Here is a 17,250-nt window from a genome sequence, read left to right on the forward strand (position 1 = left end):
TCAAGCCTCGACTTAAATGATGCATGTGAGTTGTGGACGATTGTGTGCATCCGAAGTTTGCACACCATTTGAGAGTTCAAACTTCATAGTGACTAGCGGAGTGATTAGATTCTTCGTTATTAAAATAAATAAAAATCTCGAGAAAAGTGCACACTTGAAGAGCCATTAGCTTGTGTAGGGCCTATCCAAGAAATCCCCACCATATAGGTAGTAAAAAAAATTTAGTACAAAAGACGAAGACAGTCCCAGAGATCAGCCCAAACATAAGCCTCTCTCTAGTAATAATGAGCGTCTATTATGAGAGCACCAAACATAAGCCTCTCTCTAGCAATAATGAGTGTCTATGATGAGAGTGCTCTGAGTTGCATATAAATGAGTCCAAGTTTCTAAAACGCGCCCTCTTGATCGAGTCCATAAAAACAATCTTCTTGTGTTAACTACTATCTAAAGAAAATTCCAATATTATTTCATAAAGTACTTCAATCAAAATTCATAACTCTTACTCACCAAAATCTTTTTCCCCAACTATGATCCATTTGATTTGAACCATCAGGCTTTATCATACTATTTCTTACTAAATCTATTTACATTAATTTTGGTCTTCTCCCTTTAACATTGTCATCACCAATGGGTTGGACTAGCAGTATCGGACCCTTACTTCTTAAAAAGAGGTCAAAGATTCAAACCATAGTAGAGGCATATGTATAGTCCGCCTATACCAAACATTTATCATACATACAAGAAAAACAAAAAAAAAAACATTCCTGCATAAGACTAATAAAATCATTTTTCTCATTTTTGATTGATTGTGATGCTGAAAATTGCAAAAACATATCTAAGGGGTAAAACTCCTTTGGTTTAGAGTTGTAATCAGTCTGAGCATCATTGTTCTTTATGTAGATGCATGGTGTGTAACACCACCTGAATTAATTGTACTTAGATGCATGCTGAGCAATACCGCCTGTATTAATTGTATTTAGACGCATGCTGTGTAACACAAACCTGTATTAATTAATTGCTTGTATCAGCAAGCCATAACTCATTCCGCTTGATATGTAATGGCGGGTATTAAGCAATACAATATATACATGACCAGGGAATATGCCGTATGAAACATTTTTTCAAATAAATCTAGTTCCGCCAGAATGTTTATTACACTTACAGTTCATTCACAGAACAGAAGAATAAAGGAGATGGTTTCCCATTAATGTTAGAAGGAAATCAATATGAATCAAGCAACACCTTCCAATATGAATCATTTTCTGCATTCGCCTTTCACATTTTAAAATAATTTCATAAGACAGAAAGTTCATGATTAAAATGGAATAATATTTTACAATTTTCGTAATTTGGTATAAATTTTAACAAAATCTTGAAGACCAAAAGTTGCAGATTCCAGAAAAATGAAAAGAAAAACAAAAAAGGGTAAAAGTTCAGCAACAAGAGCACCTCAAGTTCCCAATATAAGACGGAGTTCCTCTACGTGCCTCAAAATGCAAAAATACTTCCCACAAACCCGTACAGGAGATCTTCTCATAATGTACAAATACTACCTTCAACGAGTAAGAAAAGAAATGAAAAGTAAGGCCTACAAGCCACATGACCTCCAAACAATAGAATTTGAAACAAAAGATTGCACTAAACGCTAGACAGCGAGAAGACCTCTGTTGAAGGAAAAAAAAAAAAAAAAGATCATATAAAAGCTCATCTGTCACCGTCTTTAAACAACACTTGGGGACCATTCAACTCACAATCCACGAGGAAAATTGTTGATTTGTCCTTCCTCCAAACAATCTTTGTTATTCATCTTGTAAGCTATCCGTATGCGCATGACAATGGATTTCTGGAAACAAAATAATTATTATATGGTGTCTCAAACGATAAATAAATAGACGAAAATTCTAAACCGTGTTTCAATTGAATTAACGCAGTTCGCCAGACCACACAACATCCGGATATTACTAAATGTCACTCCTGATAGACTGTTTTTTATCAATTGGTGAAGAGCAAGTTCTAACGGGCGCTTACAAACTTGTGCACGGAAAATTATACTCCAATGGATCTTCTAAAATGGTTGATAACGAGAAAAGACTTTCACTTGAGGATAGGGGTCTCTCACATTAAACAATAGAGAATTTAATACCTTACTCACGTCATGAAGACCATAATCTGGTCAAAAAGAATAACAAAGATCAAAATAATATACAATATCCATACCTTGCCATGTTGGCTGTTGGTAACTCGCAAAGTTTGTGTGATTGAACCATTGTCACTTGTAGGGAGAGTATTACTGCTAGCTGGATCTAAGTGCAGCTGAAGAAACTATGGGATGAAAGCACCAGATGTATCAGAAAAGCATGCTCAAGAAAACAATTAAAATAATAATAATAGAAATAAAATAAATGGTATCTAAATTAATTGTCCGAATAAGCAATTGAACAAATTTGGAGTTGTCGTTCACTGAATAAAGAGGTAGTGAAAACGAATGCTGGTAAATGCAAATGTTTTTACATAAAAATACAGAATCTATGTCGAAAATTTTGTACATAAGAAAGGCTCAATATGACGACGCTTATAAACTGCCTATATACTCTAATGCATACAAGAAGACACGCTATTAAGAGAGAGGAGAACTTAAATTTCAGAAGTCATAGATTTTCACATGCTGAACAAAGAGAGAGCAAAAGATGAAAATGAAAATGCATCAAAACTACTAAAGAATTGTATTTTTCCATTTTAATTTATATTTATACAGAACATGAACAATTGGGCATACGAACATTACAACTTGAATGGGGGATAAAGAGCACGAAAGGAACAAAATTACACAAATTCAAATGAGAAGTTAGAAAGTGTAAGCAGAAGAGATGCAGAAGTCCACTTATAAGTTAAACTTTGTGGAAAGAAAGTATATAATAGCATGAAAGTTTAATTGATGACCGTTGCCTGGTACTACCTTCGGTACAGCTGCCTGGAAAATGAAATCTGTATAAACATTAGGTGACTTGTTTGTAAAAGTAGCTTGGATATGGGTTGCTTGTGGATCTCCAGATGGTTTTGAGAAGTTGAACATTAATCTCAACGAGCTGCTCTCAAATGCAACTAATGGCGGATAAGCATGACCATTGTCTCCTGTTTATTGAAAAGACGTTATCAATATTTGAAGAACTAAATGTACTGCCTAACAAAGTTCAAGTAATATTAAAAGGTTATACCAGGCTTTGGTGGATCTGGAGAAAAGCCATCTAACAAATCCATCATGGAAGAACCCCCAGCAGGAGAAGGGGTTTGTGCAGAAGATGCAGGTGATGACAATCTCTCTAGTGCACCAGCTGCAGTTTTGTTATCCTGACTGGAGGATAAAATATCAGGTGTAGATAAGCTGTTTTGAGCTGGAGGCATTCCAATTGACAAAAGGTCCAATAGGACATCCGTGCCACTTTTTTGAGCCTGACTCCCACCTATAAATACAGGGAAAAAAATAGAACACCCACTGTTTAGAATTCAATTGATCTATTTACAAGATATAATTAAGAGACAAAGGTATTTTAGAAGAATGAAGTTATACTTAAACCAAAGCTTCCCGTGGTACTAGCAAAACCACTAATTGCACAAGCAGTAGTCATCACAGAGAACAAAGAAACTCTGCAATTCTAACAGCTAATAGTGCATATTCAATGATGACTTTTTTTTTCAGAATGTATATTCAATGATGACTTGCTAAAGAAGTGTTGGCATGTAAATAAACCTTTGTTGCTCTGATGAAATCATATTCTCAAAGACTTCAATGGGGATTAAAAGATCAAAAAAATGGAACCTACTTGACTAGATTCCAACCCGTTATCTGGTTTTTAAATATTCTAATCCCCTCCACCTTGGCTTAAATGGTAAAAGAGATGGCCTGAGGTTGGAGTATGTCTTAGGTTCAATCCTTTACTGATGAACTAGGAAGCACTGGCACGTCTCCCAGGGGGGACGTACTAGTGTCGGACACGCGTGTCCCAAGCTTGGCCACATGTCCGACACGCCGCTAGCCGTGTCCTGTTCTTTTTAACATATCAGAGCCGACCGGACACTGATCGAACACGCCCGACACCAGTCGGACACGCTGAAGACACGGGCCTTTTTGTTTCAAATAGAGAGAAAGAAGATGAACAGAGCCAGAGATGAAGAAGTTGAAGAGGGAGCCAATGTGGGTTATATATATCTACAATTCAAATTGATTTTATTTGTTTAGAAATCTGAAAATTAAGAAGTAGAGGGGAGGAGAGAACGGCCGGAAAAGATGGAGCACCCCTGTATTTTGAATGAAAAAATAGCGTAGGGTTTCCTGAAGATAGAGTGGGATGAGAGAGGAGGAGAGAACTGCAGTAAGGGGGAAAGATGGAGTGTGCTATATATATATATATATATATATATATATTATGTTTGTTTTAGAATGGAATCTGCTTGGCTGATGTTTTTATTATATATATTATTTTTGAAAAGAAAGGTGGTGCACCTAATTTAAATGAGCTATATTTATTGTATAATATATATAAAAGAATAAGAAAGAGTATAAGTTAATTTTTTTATATATAATAATAAAATATTATTATTTTATTGTTGTATCCGTGTCCTATTTTTTTTAAATTTGCCATATCGCCATATCCGTGTCGTACCCGTGTCACGTGTCCGTGCTTCATAGCTGATGAATGTGTGTAATTTTAAGGCCACTCTTACTGCCAAAGCAGCATTTGCTATCTCCTCCCCTCCATCCCACCAACTAACAAAGGGTTTCACTCTTTCCTCCCCTTCCAATCAACCAAGTAATAATATTCAAAACCTTCCCCTCTCTAGCGATACCTATTCCATCCCTTTTCCCTTCCCTTTCATCCACGTTTCCATACCTCCTACCAAACAGATTATATTTATACAACAACCAAGCCTTTTCTCAGTTACTTGACATATTATTTACAAAGACATGTATTAACACTAAAAAACATGTTTCACAGAGATTTAGATTTTGATTGAAAGAGAGAGAGAGAGAGAGAAGTACCGAAGAAAAAAGCTACGTTCTTACAGAACACGGCACAATTTTGCTGAGTTTTTTCTGAGTTTACTTTTACAGCAAACTTACCATTTTGAAAAGGTTTTCATCACACACAAATACTTGAAAAAGTGAGCTCATAGATATTATATTTCGTCAATATGGAGTATAGTTGAACAATACAATCAAGCATCATTTGAATTTGCAGAAGGTAAACTTAATTATGGGTTTGGCAAATAATCACTGTGAAGAGAAGATGAATTGTGGTTTAATTGCATTGACTGAAGTAACAGGCTAGTAGGTGAATGTTTTTGCCAGCTGTAAATCAACTGGCTAGAGGTTCTAAAGTTTGAATATGATCTAGTAACGCAAGGCTGTACTCTTTTTACATAATCAATTATATCCCTATGGTTCTTCCACGTGGTATTCCAACCTGTTCCTCCAAACACCATTGATCAACAGGGAGAACACAGTGTTTTAAACAACACGAAAATTCAATCAAATGGCAAAATAACCTATTTTTACCATTGGGTCCTTGGCCTAGGTGGTATGACCTTCACCACTGCAAATGAGAGGTCAAGGGTTCAAGCCCCAAGCTGGCCAAAATAGGTGTGTGGGTTGCTAACTTGCCAAAAAGAAAAACCAACTATTCGCCACCCCTTTAAACTCTATAACAAAGAGTAAATCCAATCGGGAACTTTCAATGGCATATCTCACGTGGAGAAAAGCAAAAGAAGTCCCGTCAGTCGTTTACTGATTGAAAATTTCAACAGATTATGGACCCAAGGATCTTGTACCAAGATTCCAATGAAAGAAGTCATCTCTAAATCGGATTTGGATCCAGAAAACTGCAATGCCAAGCTTGACTTATCTGAACTGGTCCTCCCACTTTTTCTTCTTGTATGAAGATAACTGTCTATGTCGCCATTGCTTCCATGAACACTGTCACTACCTTTCTGAGCTTGATGATTTCAACAAAACACTTAGCTATCAAACAATCATCATAGTTTGCCACCACCGAACTCCATGAGGTCTAACCCAATATTTCACTAATACCAAGTGTAGAAAACAATGTGTGTGTGTGTGTGTGTGTGTATAATTGAACAACAATCTTTCTTATTTAAGGGTATAATTGACTTCTTGTAATAGATGAAAAAAGCCGTCAAAACAGCAAATGCTTCTCCGGCAAGATCATTACCACATTCTGAATAAGTGCATTTGTTTGGGTTGAAATTCGTACATTTTGGGCTTTACTCAGATGCAATTGCCTTAACCCTATTACCAACTCTAATTACAAAAAAGAAATTGTGGTTTGACTAAGTGACAAATAATAGTAGCAGTTCTTAATGGTGGACTGAATGGTTAAAGAGTTCATCCAATAATTTTTACATTAAAAGAATGAAAATGAGAAATTTAGGTTCTAAAATAATGGCTCGGACTTTTGAAATTGCTAATTATTGCCATAATGCTGCAAGAAAATAACTCTTAAATGAAAGGATAGGAAACACAGAAAACGAATGGAAAAAAAGAATGCAGTTTTACAGGCATTGTATTATGATTATGCCTTGATGCGTTCCAAACCTGACCTGATTGTGGCGAAACTGGTGACAGATCAACACCAAGAAGATCCTGAAGAAAATTACCGCCAGATGAGCTAGGTTCCAAGGCCTCATCTGAACTGAGATCAAGTAAATCAACAAGTGGAGCAGCAGCAGGTTTGGCAACTCCATTTGGAAGATTAATTGCAGCCCCATTTGAAGTTGAAACAGTTGCTGGCAGAGAACCAGCCCTCCTTCCAACGTAAGTTGCTTCATCAAGAACTGGCATCCTCTCCAGAAGTTGAGACCTGCATCACACATCCAGCAGGTTTGTAAGTTTAGATATGCACTATCTAGGAAAATTTTCAAAAGAGGGGCAAATGGAAAATGAACTGGTTAAAGAATAGAGATCTTGGTGAGGTAAGCTAAAAGAATACCTGATATTCTGATGCTTCTCGATAATAGAATTGAATTCAATGGATCTCTGCTGCAATTCAAGCACAAGGCTTCCTTTAGATTGAACAATGATATCCTTTATCCTCCTGCAGAAAATAGTAAACATACAATCATATTTTTGACTCGGAAAGAGATTAACAGAATCAACCGGACAATATCAATGTATCATATATATAGGATATAAATAGTGGTCGAAAATAACAGATGCTAGAAAATGTATAAAAAAATGCATGAAAAAAAATTCCTTGATTGAAAGAAGAAATAATTTTCAGCAATGCAAGTGATAGACACATCAAATTTAGTTGAATCAGAATGAAGCTAAGAAATAAGAAAAGTCTTTCAAGATTGGACATTGTAATAATACAAGTAGAACTAATAACACAAAGAAATATGACACGCCAACATTTAAGATTCATTGCTAGAATATTATGACAAAACGAGTAAGCAAAAGAAAAGGGAAGAAATTTATTTAACAAAATTATGAACAAGGTTGATATGTCTGTAATCGTCCCCTCCCAACACCCGCCGTAAGAAGGACATATAATGGCTGATGCATTCAGAAGAAGTGCAGAGTGACATTTTAATGCATGAGGCCGATAGACCAGTTAAACAATCTTATCAGACGGGATAATAGGAGATGCCCTTGTACAAACAGGACGAGCAGAATGTAAATATACAAGAAACCCAAGTCCAATTAGAACAAACAGTGATGATGGTTAGACATCCCTAAATAAAAAGAAGTGGAACTGTTTTGCTTTGAGAAAAAAGAAACAAGTACTCATCACAAGTCCATCGTAATTCAGATTATTACTCAATATATATATTCAAGTGTTTTCTTCATTCTTTCTTATATATATATATAAATTTGGAAACTAAAAGCAAAGAACTGGAGGGCACCAAAAAATGGAGTCTAACCCATGTATACAAGAAGTATATAACAATGGCCACCTATTTGTCCACAAGTATGCATAGACCACCCAAAAACTCTGCCGAAAAAGGATTGGAAAAAAAAAAAAAAACAAACAAACAAACTGTAAGAAGAGGAAGAGGGTTCCCTAGCCAAAAGCAAGAACTCGACATCAAATGCTTCAACTTGTGAATTGTGAGCTTCACTCCCTCAAAAGACCGTAAATTCCACTCATTCCATATGTACTACATCACACAAGAGGGCACAGCTTCCGAGGCTTTCCCAGTACTACTAAGTTACTCTTACTCCAACTCCTCAACGATTTGGCATAAGTGCCGCATAGCCCCTTCAAAACTGAACAAAGAAATCATAAGCTCCATAGCTCCCTATCCACCTCACATTGAAGTCGGTGAATACTCTTTCTTCTACCCTTTTACACATGCATCAATTCACCATCACTTGACCTCTTTCCCCAAAATCGTTGGTGGTCAGATTGGCATTTAGAGAAGTTGTCACAAAAACAAAAACAAAAACAAAAAACAAAAAACAAAAAAGGAAAGAAAGAAAGGGGGAAAAAAACAAAAGAGGGGGAAGAAAAAAAGGAAAAAAGAAAAATAAAGAGAACACCGACAACAGAGCCTCTGTCCACAAATGCCCTTCCAAGGGAAAGGAGTCCCCCTCACCACAAAGCACATTATATAGAACTTACCATTCCTAGGCATCTTCCGCCTCACTAATCCATTGCCTCACCCTGGAAAACAACGACATCCAGCTGCTGCAAAAAACCATCTGGCGACTAATTCTCACACCTCAAAAGCTCACATATATAGTAGGAGCCTTCACAACTCTGTTCTCCAAAAGGTTTACATATTCCACAACGGAAGCTTCTTTATTAGCTGCTATACAGCTAGGATATTGCACCTTCAATGAAGAGGTCCCACACCAAAAGATATCTCGCTCTTGATGGTAAGTAATACTTGTACAAGTTCTATGGATGGAGTGAGTTAAGAACAACTAAGGAGATTAATTATGGGGTCCATTTATTCAGAAAAGACACATTGCTGTTATTAGAGTCTGGATGATATTTTTGGATAATTAAGTCCACGAAAAAAAATCTGAACAGAAATAGCAGCTCAAAAACTCCTTTATTGTGAAGTATATTCAAGCAATGTTTAGCCGCAGATAATGAAATACAATGGAAAACCGCATGGAGAGAGAGGAAAATGGAACATAACACACTATACATGGAAATAAAAGATCCAAGAGAGAATGAGATGCCCATATTAGAAAACCATTAGCAAACCTTATGAATAAACAGAATATTTAGATATATTTCAAACTAACTTGAGCAACATTAATATCAGATGCATTCAAAACCCCATATCTGAGTTTTATCTAAAACTTAAAAGATCCTGCATAACTTAGCAGGCCACTAAGAATACATTCATCTGGAAAATTGGATGCTGCTTTGGCAATAAACATTTAAAGGGAACATGAGAAAACACAAACATACTGTGAACAAGTTGGAAAACGACAAGACAGCTTTAACAAAGCAATCAAACACATTGCTCGTGTGGTAAGATCTGAGGTGTGGCGCTTAATAGCAATCTCTACAACATCCACAGCATCAGACTCTGTTACCTGCTAAGAATAACCAGATCAATTAAATATCCGGCTGAAAAAAAAGACATTGATGCAAAAAATAAAAAATAACCAGAAGTAACTAAAAGTTATAAACTGAAAGGTTTAAACAGATTTTGAGATAAAACAATCCCATTATCATGCTGCATATTATAGGATTCGTTAGAGAATATAAAATATTAAAGCTACACCCTCTTCAATAGCTTAAGCTTTTGGAGTAGATGGTAGTTAACATGGCATCAGAGCCAAAGGTCTCGAGTTCTTGCCGTCACCCTGATAATTAAAATTGAAAAACACGTGTTGGACCAAAAGAAGGCTACACATGAGGGGGGCGTGTTAGAGGATATAAAATATTAAAGTTACACCCTCTCCAACAGCTTAAAGTTTTGGAGTAGATGGTAGTTAACAGGATTATTTGGACATTTGAACAAAAGATCTGTCAACTAGAAGAGACTATTAAATCAACCCCAATTTTTGTCATACAATAAGGAGATGTCATTATGGACTAGGTACTGAGTGCTATAAGTTTCATTAAATTATCATCTAGAACCTATACGATAACACAAGAAAAAGCACAGGAGAAGAGATATTTCCAAAGTCTCTAAACCTATATGATTCCATTGGGAAGCTCATCATGATTAGATCGTGTCACTGAACACATCAAAAAGCTCACAACATTTTCCATAAGCACGAGTCCTCTTTACCCCTGGATAACCCACCCACTGAGCATCATGGGTTTCCTTTAACAACTCTCTACGCAGTCCCCCGCTAGAACTATAGAAAAACATATTGAAGAGACAAATATAAAAAAAGAACTGGCAAAAATTTCACATCAGCAAGAAATAAGACAAACATGGCAGAGGATGGGCTGGTAATCAGACAGACAGAGGGACCCAGCATTGAAGATGCCAGGCGTGAACATGTCCCATTTAAATTATTTAATCTATAACATAAAAAGTAAATAAAGGAAGATGAGGGAAGGGAGAAGGATGGAGGAAAAAGACCCTTTCCCTATTTATGGAAAAGAAGCAAGACAAAGTTTTCTATATACAGTCTCTTCATATAGTTAAATCAGGATTAAAGCTATCAGTGCTTCTTCAATGAGAGAATGCTTTTAAAGCAAGTAAGCTGACGAGGACTAATGTTTAATTTTAACAAGCACTCATCCGAGCTACGCCAACTTCCAGACAGAGCTGGATGGGGCAAAATCCAACCTAACCAAAATACTCTCTCTCTCTCTCTCTCTCTCTCTCTCTCTCTCTCCCTCCCTTGATCACACTCCATCCCCCCGTGTGCAAATGTCTGACAAAGGAAACTAAAAACCAGAATTTGGAGAGGGAGAAAGAGGAGAGCAACAAAGGAAAACTATAAGACCATATCTAAATAACAAGAACTAATATAGCACACCATAGTTAAAATAGGAAGCAAAAGACAAGAAGCAAGAAACCAATGAAAGGACAGCAAAACATTGTTTCTCAACTCACTTCAATGATGGAAAATTGGAGTAGTTCCAGGAAATGTTAGAGGAAAGCTAGGTACAAACTGCAGCTAGGCTCCCTCCTAACATGCTCCTATAACTACCAACATAGTACACTTGGGGGAAGAATAGAATTCCACAAGAAACTGTGTTACATGGACTTGGTACCAGAGCCAGCTATGAAAGCATGGTCATGCACAGTATCTATATATATATATATATATATATTGACAAGTAAAATTTCAGTAAAGGTGCTCAAGAGGGGAGCGCACCCAAAAGAACACAAAAAAAGACAAAGGTGGCTACCTATAATTTCACAAAATTAACCATTGATAGTATTAATGTGACTAACATGCAACCAGTGGCTTCACAATATATATATATATATATATTGACAAATAAAATTTCATTAAAGGCACTCAAGAGGGGAGCGCGCCTAAAAGAATACACAAAAAGCCGAAGGCGGCTAGCTATATTTTCCCAAAATTAACCATTATTTTTAAGAGTCTTTAGGTGTTTCCATATGTTGCACTCATCTGCTTTTGTCAACCTTGTGCCTCATCGACACGGAACTGAAAGTTCCAGGTCACATACACACAAACAGAATATCAGTCAATGCAAAATAAATAATTATGGAATTGTTAAACTCAATAGAATAGCCAATGCATATATATATATATATATATATATATATATTTGTGTAAATAAACCATTCTAGTAACTGACCTAGACAAAGACACTGACATATATTGTTATGACAAACAGCAGCGAACCCAAGCAACAATTACGAAACACGACAGAAAAATAGACACACCACACACAAAGAACAAAGAGATTTATACGTGGTTCGGGAAAGCCTACGTCCACGGTGGAGATCCAGCGGAAGTCTTCACTATGTGTAAAATCGGAGATTATAAGTTTCAGCCCCTCACTCTCTTTCTAGACAATTTTCAGTGTCTCTCATTCTTCCCACTTCAAACCCTAAACGCCCTTATATATCAGGCTACAAGAGAGTATTAATTAGAGTACACAACATCACTCATATATCGGGCACCAAATTCGGGCCACGCCATCACATATATATTGTTGTCTGGCACATCTTGGAGCGGAACGAGTGTAAATATGACTTGTGTGTGTTGGTGCACAAAATGTGTCAATCTGTTGGTGTGTCACATGGGAGTAAAATGTTGACCAAGGAGTTCCTGAGTTGATGTGCTCTTAAAATCTAATTAAATTATAGAACTAACAAGCAACTTACAAATAACAGTTGATCTCCACTTTCCAGTGCTAAAACTAAGACTTCTGGAATGTTAGACATTCAAATCAAATTTTGACTAAGGACGTAAACATTCACCGATTAATCACTATAGACTTTCAGAAAATACGTAAATCTCATGCAACCTTGGATTCATTCAGGGGAGAGAGAGAAGGGGGGGTTGTAAAATCTATAGATGCTTCATTAGCTTGAAATGTTGACGCAAAGTATAATGAAAAGATTACTCCGTCTGTCCCAAAATTCTAGTCCATTTTTCCATTTATGGATGTCCCAAAATTCATGTCCTATTTGAAAAGTCCATGTAGAAAGTTCGTATATTTTCCAGATATCCTTAACTTCTAAAAAATTTCCCAACCAACAATATGAACTTTTAAACTAAAATGGGTAGTTTTGGAATTTCAGGGGGGGGGGGGGGGGGGGGGGGGGGGGAGATTCGTGTCCCCTTAAAAGAGGAATCCCAAAAGCGGACAAGAATTTTGAGATGGAAGGAGATAATATTATTTATTTGTCACCATTTTTGGTCCACTTTCCTCGAGATGGTGTTTCATGATCCATACATGAGTACCCCGCGTATGAGAACACGACTGGATCAAACTCTCTCAATCAAAGAGGACCTCCTCAAGTTTTTTGTAATTTGATTTTTTTAAGGATAAAATCAACTTTAATGTTGTGGCCTGAATTTGGTGTCCGGTCGCAACTCCCTGCGACTCATTGATTGAGTCTTGTGTGGGCCTAAGCCCACCAAAGGCATAATTAAAGGAGAACTTTGTCTCTCAAATTTTGGTATGCTTTGGCAACCGTAGAATGCCCACATTTATAGGAGAAGTGGGAGACAAACAACACTATTCCTCTTTTCTTTTCTTTCTTTTCTTTTCTTTTCTTTTTTTTTCGACTATTTTGAGTGGATTTGATATAAATGGAATATATATCTTTCTTTTTTCTTTAGAAAGTGGGATATAAATGTCCATATATCTATATCCATTGTTTTTCTCCCGTAGCATTGCCAAAAGTAGGGAAACTTGGGAAGTGGTGTACTTAGGCTTTTACATATTTTGTCTTTTTGTAATAAATGGAATGCTGATTTGCGTTTCTTCAATTGTCTTCTATGGAGAAATTTCCGGAGCCTTGTTTCACTTGCACATTGTTTCTGACACACTTGCATGTGAAGGCCTGAAAATTTCTTCTTTTCTGACAGTTTTGTTCTTGTGATTAGTGTAGGGAAATCCAATAGCAGTTACCAATGTTCAGCAAGAATGTCATAAGCAAACTACAAGCTCTGGAAATTTCACGAAAGCTTTACACCTTTTCCCACTTACTTCTTCTATAAATGTGGGCATTCTACGGATATGCCAAAACATACCAAAATTTGAGAGAGAATTTTCAGCTTCTCGATAGCTTCTCTCTCTCAAGATTACACAAGTTTCCTTTCTCCCTCTTTCTCTTTCTCCACCATTTCCCACTAAGGAACCCAAAAACTTCTTTGCAAGTTTTTTATGTATTCAAGCTTTATTGTTTAAGCTTCAATTTGTATTAATCTTTTCAATTCAATACAAGATTAAACTTCTGATTTCAATATTAGTTTAATGTTTAAGATTTTTTTTTTTTTTTTGATAAGTAAAAATGTATAGAAAGCGTTCAAAGGGGAACGCGTCCCTAGAATACACAAAGGCCGAAACCAAAGCCAAAGCCAAAGCCAAAAAAAGGATCCTAAGGACCCACAGAGGCCAAGAAATCAACAATCTCCTCTATAGATGTAAAATATCTGCCCATACCCCAACAAAAAATGAACCTAATAATACGGAATTTCAAAGTTCCTATGGGAGACTCCTCCCCATCAAAAGATCTGTTATTTCACTCCTTCCAAATGCACCACCAAACACATAGAGGAGCTACCCTCCAAAAAAAGACAAGCGTGAGAACCTACCCCACACCCTCTCCAAGAGTCAATCAAACCTCTCGCCGTCCGGGGCATAACCCACAGCACTCCAAACAAGCCAAAAATCAAACTCCAGCAGTCGTGAGCCACAGGGCAATGCAACAACAAGTGATCCACTAACTCACCATCCTTTTTGCACATGCAAGTAGTATTATTATTATTGTTGTTGTTGTTGTTGTTGTTTAATATCTTAAATAGTTTGTTTTAATGGTTTAATATAGTTTTGTTATTATAGTTTTATTATTATTATTGTTTTGTTGTGCTTTTTATGTTAAGTTTAAGTAATGGTTTAACATGCTATAATTCTACTCCGAATGGTATCAAAGCCTAAAAGATCTAGGAATATACAGAGATTTAGTTTTAAGTTCTAAAGCTAGTGTCTGGTTATTAGTTTAAAGTAGTGTTTGGATTTTAATTCTTTACTAGTTTCTGGACAATAGTTGATCTAAAAAATAGTGTCTTGAAAGGCTAAGGATATTTAAAGAATTCTTCAAGTTATTATCTTAGTTTAAGCTATGTTTTTCAAAATTTAAGGTCACCAATAGATCAAACATTTGAACAGAAAAATGTGTTGGAAAACCATGAGCTTCGTGGGATGCATAGATTGCTCAAACACCACTTGTAACTGACTCCAGTGAGTTTCGATCGATAAATTGGTCGACTGAACTCGTCAGGCACACGCTCAAAGGCTAATGGAACAAGTTTGATCGCTGTCCTGATCAATTGAGCTCAAGTCAATTGAACAGGGCAGAATAGTTTTACAAACTATCAAACATCATCATCATCCTTGCCTCAATCCCTTATGAATGGGGTCGGCGGCGGCCAAATGGATTCTCTCTCCAATCTTTTCAAACTCTCAAAACATCAGAATTTTAATTTATTTTACTTTCCTAATTCACATAAGACACTTACATTGCTATAAATATGGGTTATAGTCTGCTTAGAGTATCTTTTTACACATAATTGAGAGTTCATATCTTTGTAGAGAGAGAGCTTTCCAAAAAATAGATTGGGATGAGCTCCCCTTTTGAGGGCTTTTCAATGAAATTTTCTTAATTATCAAATAAATAAATAAATAATGTAGGGTATTTATAGTACACCAGTATTTTATACAACACCATAAACTATGTAATTAAGAGATTCAAAACGAGGAGCTAATCAGAGAGTAATCTATAACCAATCAAGTGGTAATATTGTGAAGAACAATGATTTGAACAACCATGGAGAGCAAGCTTGTGGGTGATCAAGTTGTTGACAGGCAGCAACAGATTCGAAAGAGATCATCTGACATGAGTATGAGTACGAAGTAGAATATTCTGGGGCTAGAGTCTGCTAATTTAGTATTGTACGCATTTCTCCATGGATGGTTCAAGGGTCCCGTGGTTTCCCCCTTTCTAGGATTTTTCATGTAAAACTTGTCTTTTTGATTTACAAATTTTATAAGATCGTGATTTTGATCGACACATGAATAGCGAAATAAACGGAAAATCAGACGAAAAGTAAATTCTCAGAAAATGTATCCATAAGACCTATTCCCCCGTCTAGGTCTGAATTGAGCCGTGGAAACTATGACATATCTGGGCCTATGGTGCTGGTCCGTTCTCACTTCTCACAAATGCTATCAATTTCATACCATATGCCTATTATCTCAGTCATTTAAAAGAATTGCTAAACCCACTGTCTCCTAAAACGCAGTTCATTTCAACATATGAGACGGTAACTGCAACCATTTATGCCCCAACGGTGAGACACAGAGCAGGATAGCGTCCATTTTCAAAATAACAGTATAGACGAGTGACTCGAGTATCTTAATACGATATTTAAGAGCATATAAGGTAGAGAGAACATAAGAAAAATGGAAAGGTCAAACATATTCATGTTCCTTGGTTGGAAATAAGGCCTACTTTGGTATGCAGAAATGAAATGGAATGGAATGGTCATTCTCATTCTATTGTTTGGTTGCAAATATGAAATGATATAGGAATGAAATGATAATCACCATTCTAAATGGCGGCGGAGGGCGGCGGCGGGGGTGGCAACGACGGCGGCAGTGGTGGCTGCGGAAGGCGGGGGTGGCGACGGAAAGTAGTTGCAACGGCAGTGGTGGTGGCAGGCGAAGGTGGAGGGCAGTGGCGGAAGGCGGTGACAGTGGTGGTAGTGGTGGTGGAAGGCGGTGACCAAGAATTTCATTCCATCAGTTTAGATGTGAAATGGATTTTCATTTCAAGGGAATGGTTGGAATGGAATGCCCATTCCATTCCTGCATACCAAACTAGGCCTAAGAATAATGATCCTTCAATGGTTATCCTGATCTATGTTACATGGACTCTTCAAAAGTAGTGAAGTACCCGTGTCGGACACGTTTTGCTTGGACATGGTTATAGGCTATGTGTCCGACACTTTTGGTTGGACATATACCTAAAAAGCATATCCAATCATTCAATTATATTGTATTATTACTTTAAAATGAGTTAAAAATCTATATTGAACACTATATTAGATAAAAACGATAAAAACATTATTGTACTGTAGAAATAAAATAAACTAACTAAATAAAATGATTATTTAACAGTGTCCACGTGTCCTTCGGTTTAGAGCTTTGACACGTCCGACGCATGGATACATACCCGTACCCGAGTCCATGTAACATAAATCCTGATATAAATGCCTTATTTATGCTGATTTAGGTCCTGCTACCTTATTCTTTTATACCTTGATGTACACTGTAAATAAAGCAACTTTGTAAAACTATGCACCACCTCTACTACTCCCAGCCCCCAAAAACCTCAGGTTAACAAATTGGGCATATGTTTTCATGTTATGCCCACACAATCAGCAAATCAGACCCAACCTGTCACCCGATGTAACAAATAGGTATCCTAGGATACCACATAATGTAAAATCGGGCATGGTAGAGTAGGTTCATATAGAGTATATGGTTTGGAAAAAGGCATGTTGAATGTCAAAAATGATTATGTATTCATGAAGGA

General features: G+C 36.7%; 1 protein-coding gene across 2 annotated transcripts in view; it reads right to left on the reverse strand.

The window, feature by feature from the left end:
- Window positions 1–1,288: 1,288 nt before the first annotated feature.
- Window positions 1,289–17,250, reverse strand: part of LOC132294955 (AP-1 complex subunit gamma-2-like) — a 38,698-nt gene continuing 22,736 nt past the window's right edge. Inside the window, exons 12-19 of one of the 2 annotated variants that reach the window (XM_059793005.1) lie at window positions 9,444–9,571; window positions 7,005–7,109; window positions 6,616–6,875; window positions 3,216–3,461; window positions 2,957–3,132; window positions 2,218–2,322; window positions 1,752–1,843; window positions 1,289–1,553 (exon numbers count right to left, since the gene is read on the reverse strand). In XM_059793005.1, coding sequence (XP_059648988.1) covers window positions 1,550–1,553; window positions 1,752–1,843; window positions 2,218–2,322; window positions 2,957–3,132; window positions 3,216–3,461; window positions 6,616–6,875; window positions 7,005–7,109; window positions 9,444–9,571 — 1,116 coding nt within the window. In that variant the 3' untranslated portion in view covers window positions 1,289–1,549. Of the gene's footprint in view, window positions 1,844–2,217; window positions 2,323–2,956; window positions 3,133–3,215; window positions 3,462–6,615; window positions 6,876–7,004; window positions 7,110–9,443; window positions 9,572–17,250 lie in introns of both variants that reach the window. The other variant, XM_059793004.1, reaches the window with a different exon arrangement.

Source organism: Cornus florida, unplaced genomic scaffold, assembly GCF_030987335.1.
Source record: "Cornus florida cultivar Cherokee Brave unplaced genomic scaffold, ASM3098733v1 CherokeeBrave_3.0.0_Hap2_Chr02, whole genome shotgun sequence".
NCBI lineage: Eukaryota > Viridiplantae > Streptophyta > Magnoliopsida > Cornales > Cornaceae > Cornus > Cornus florida.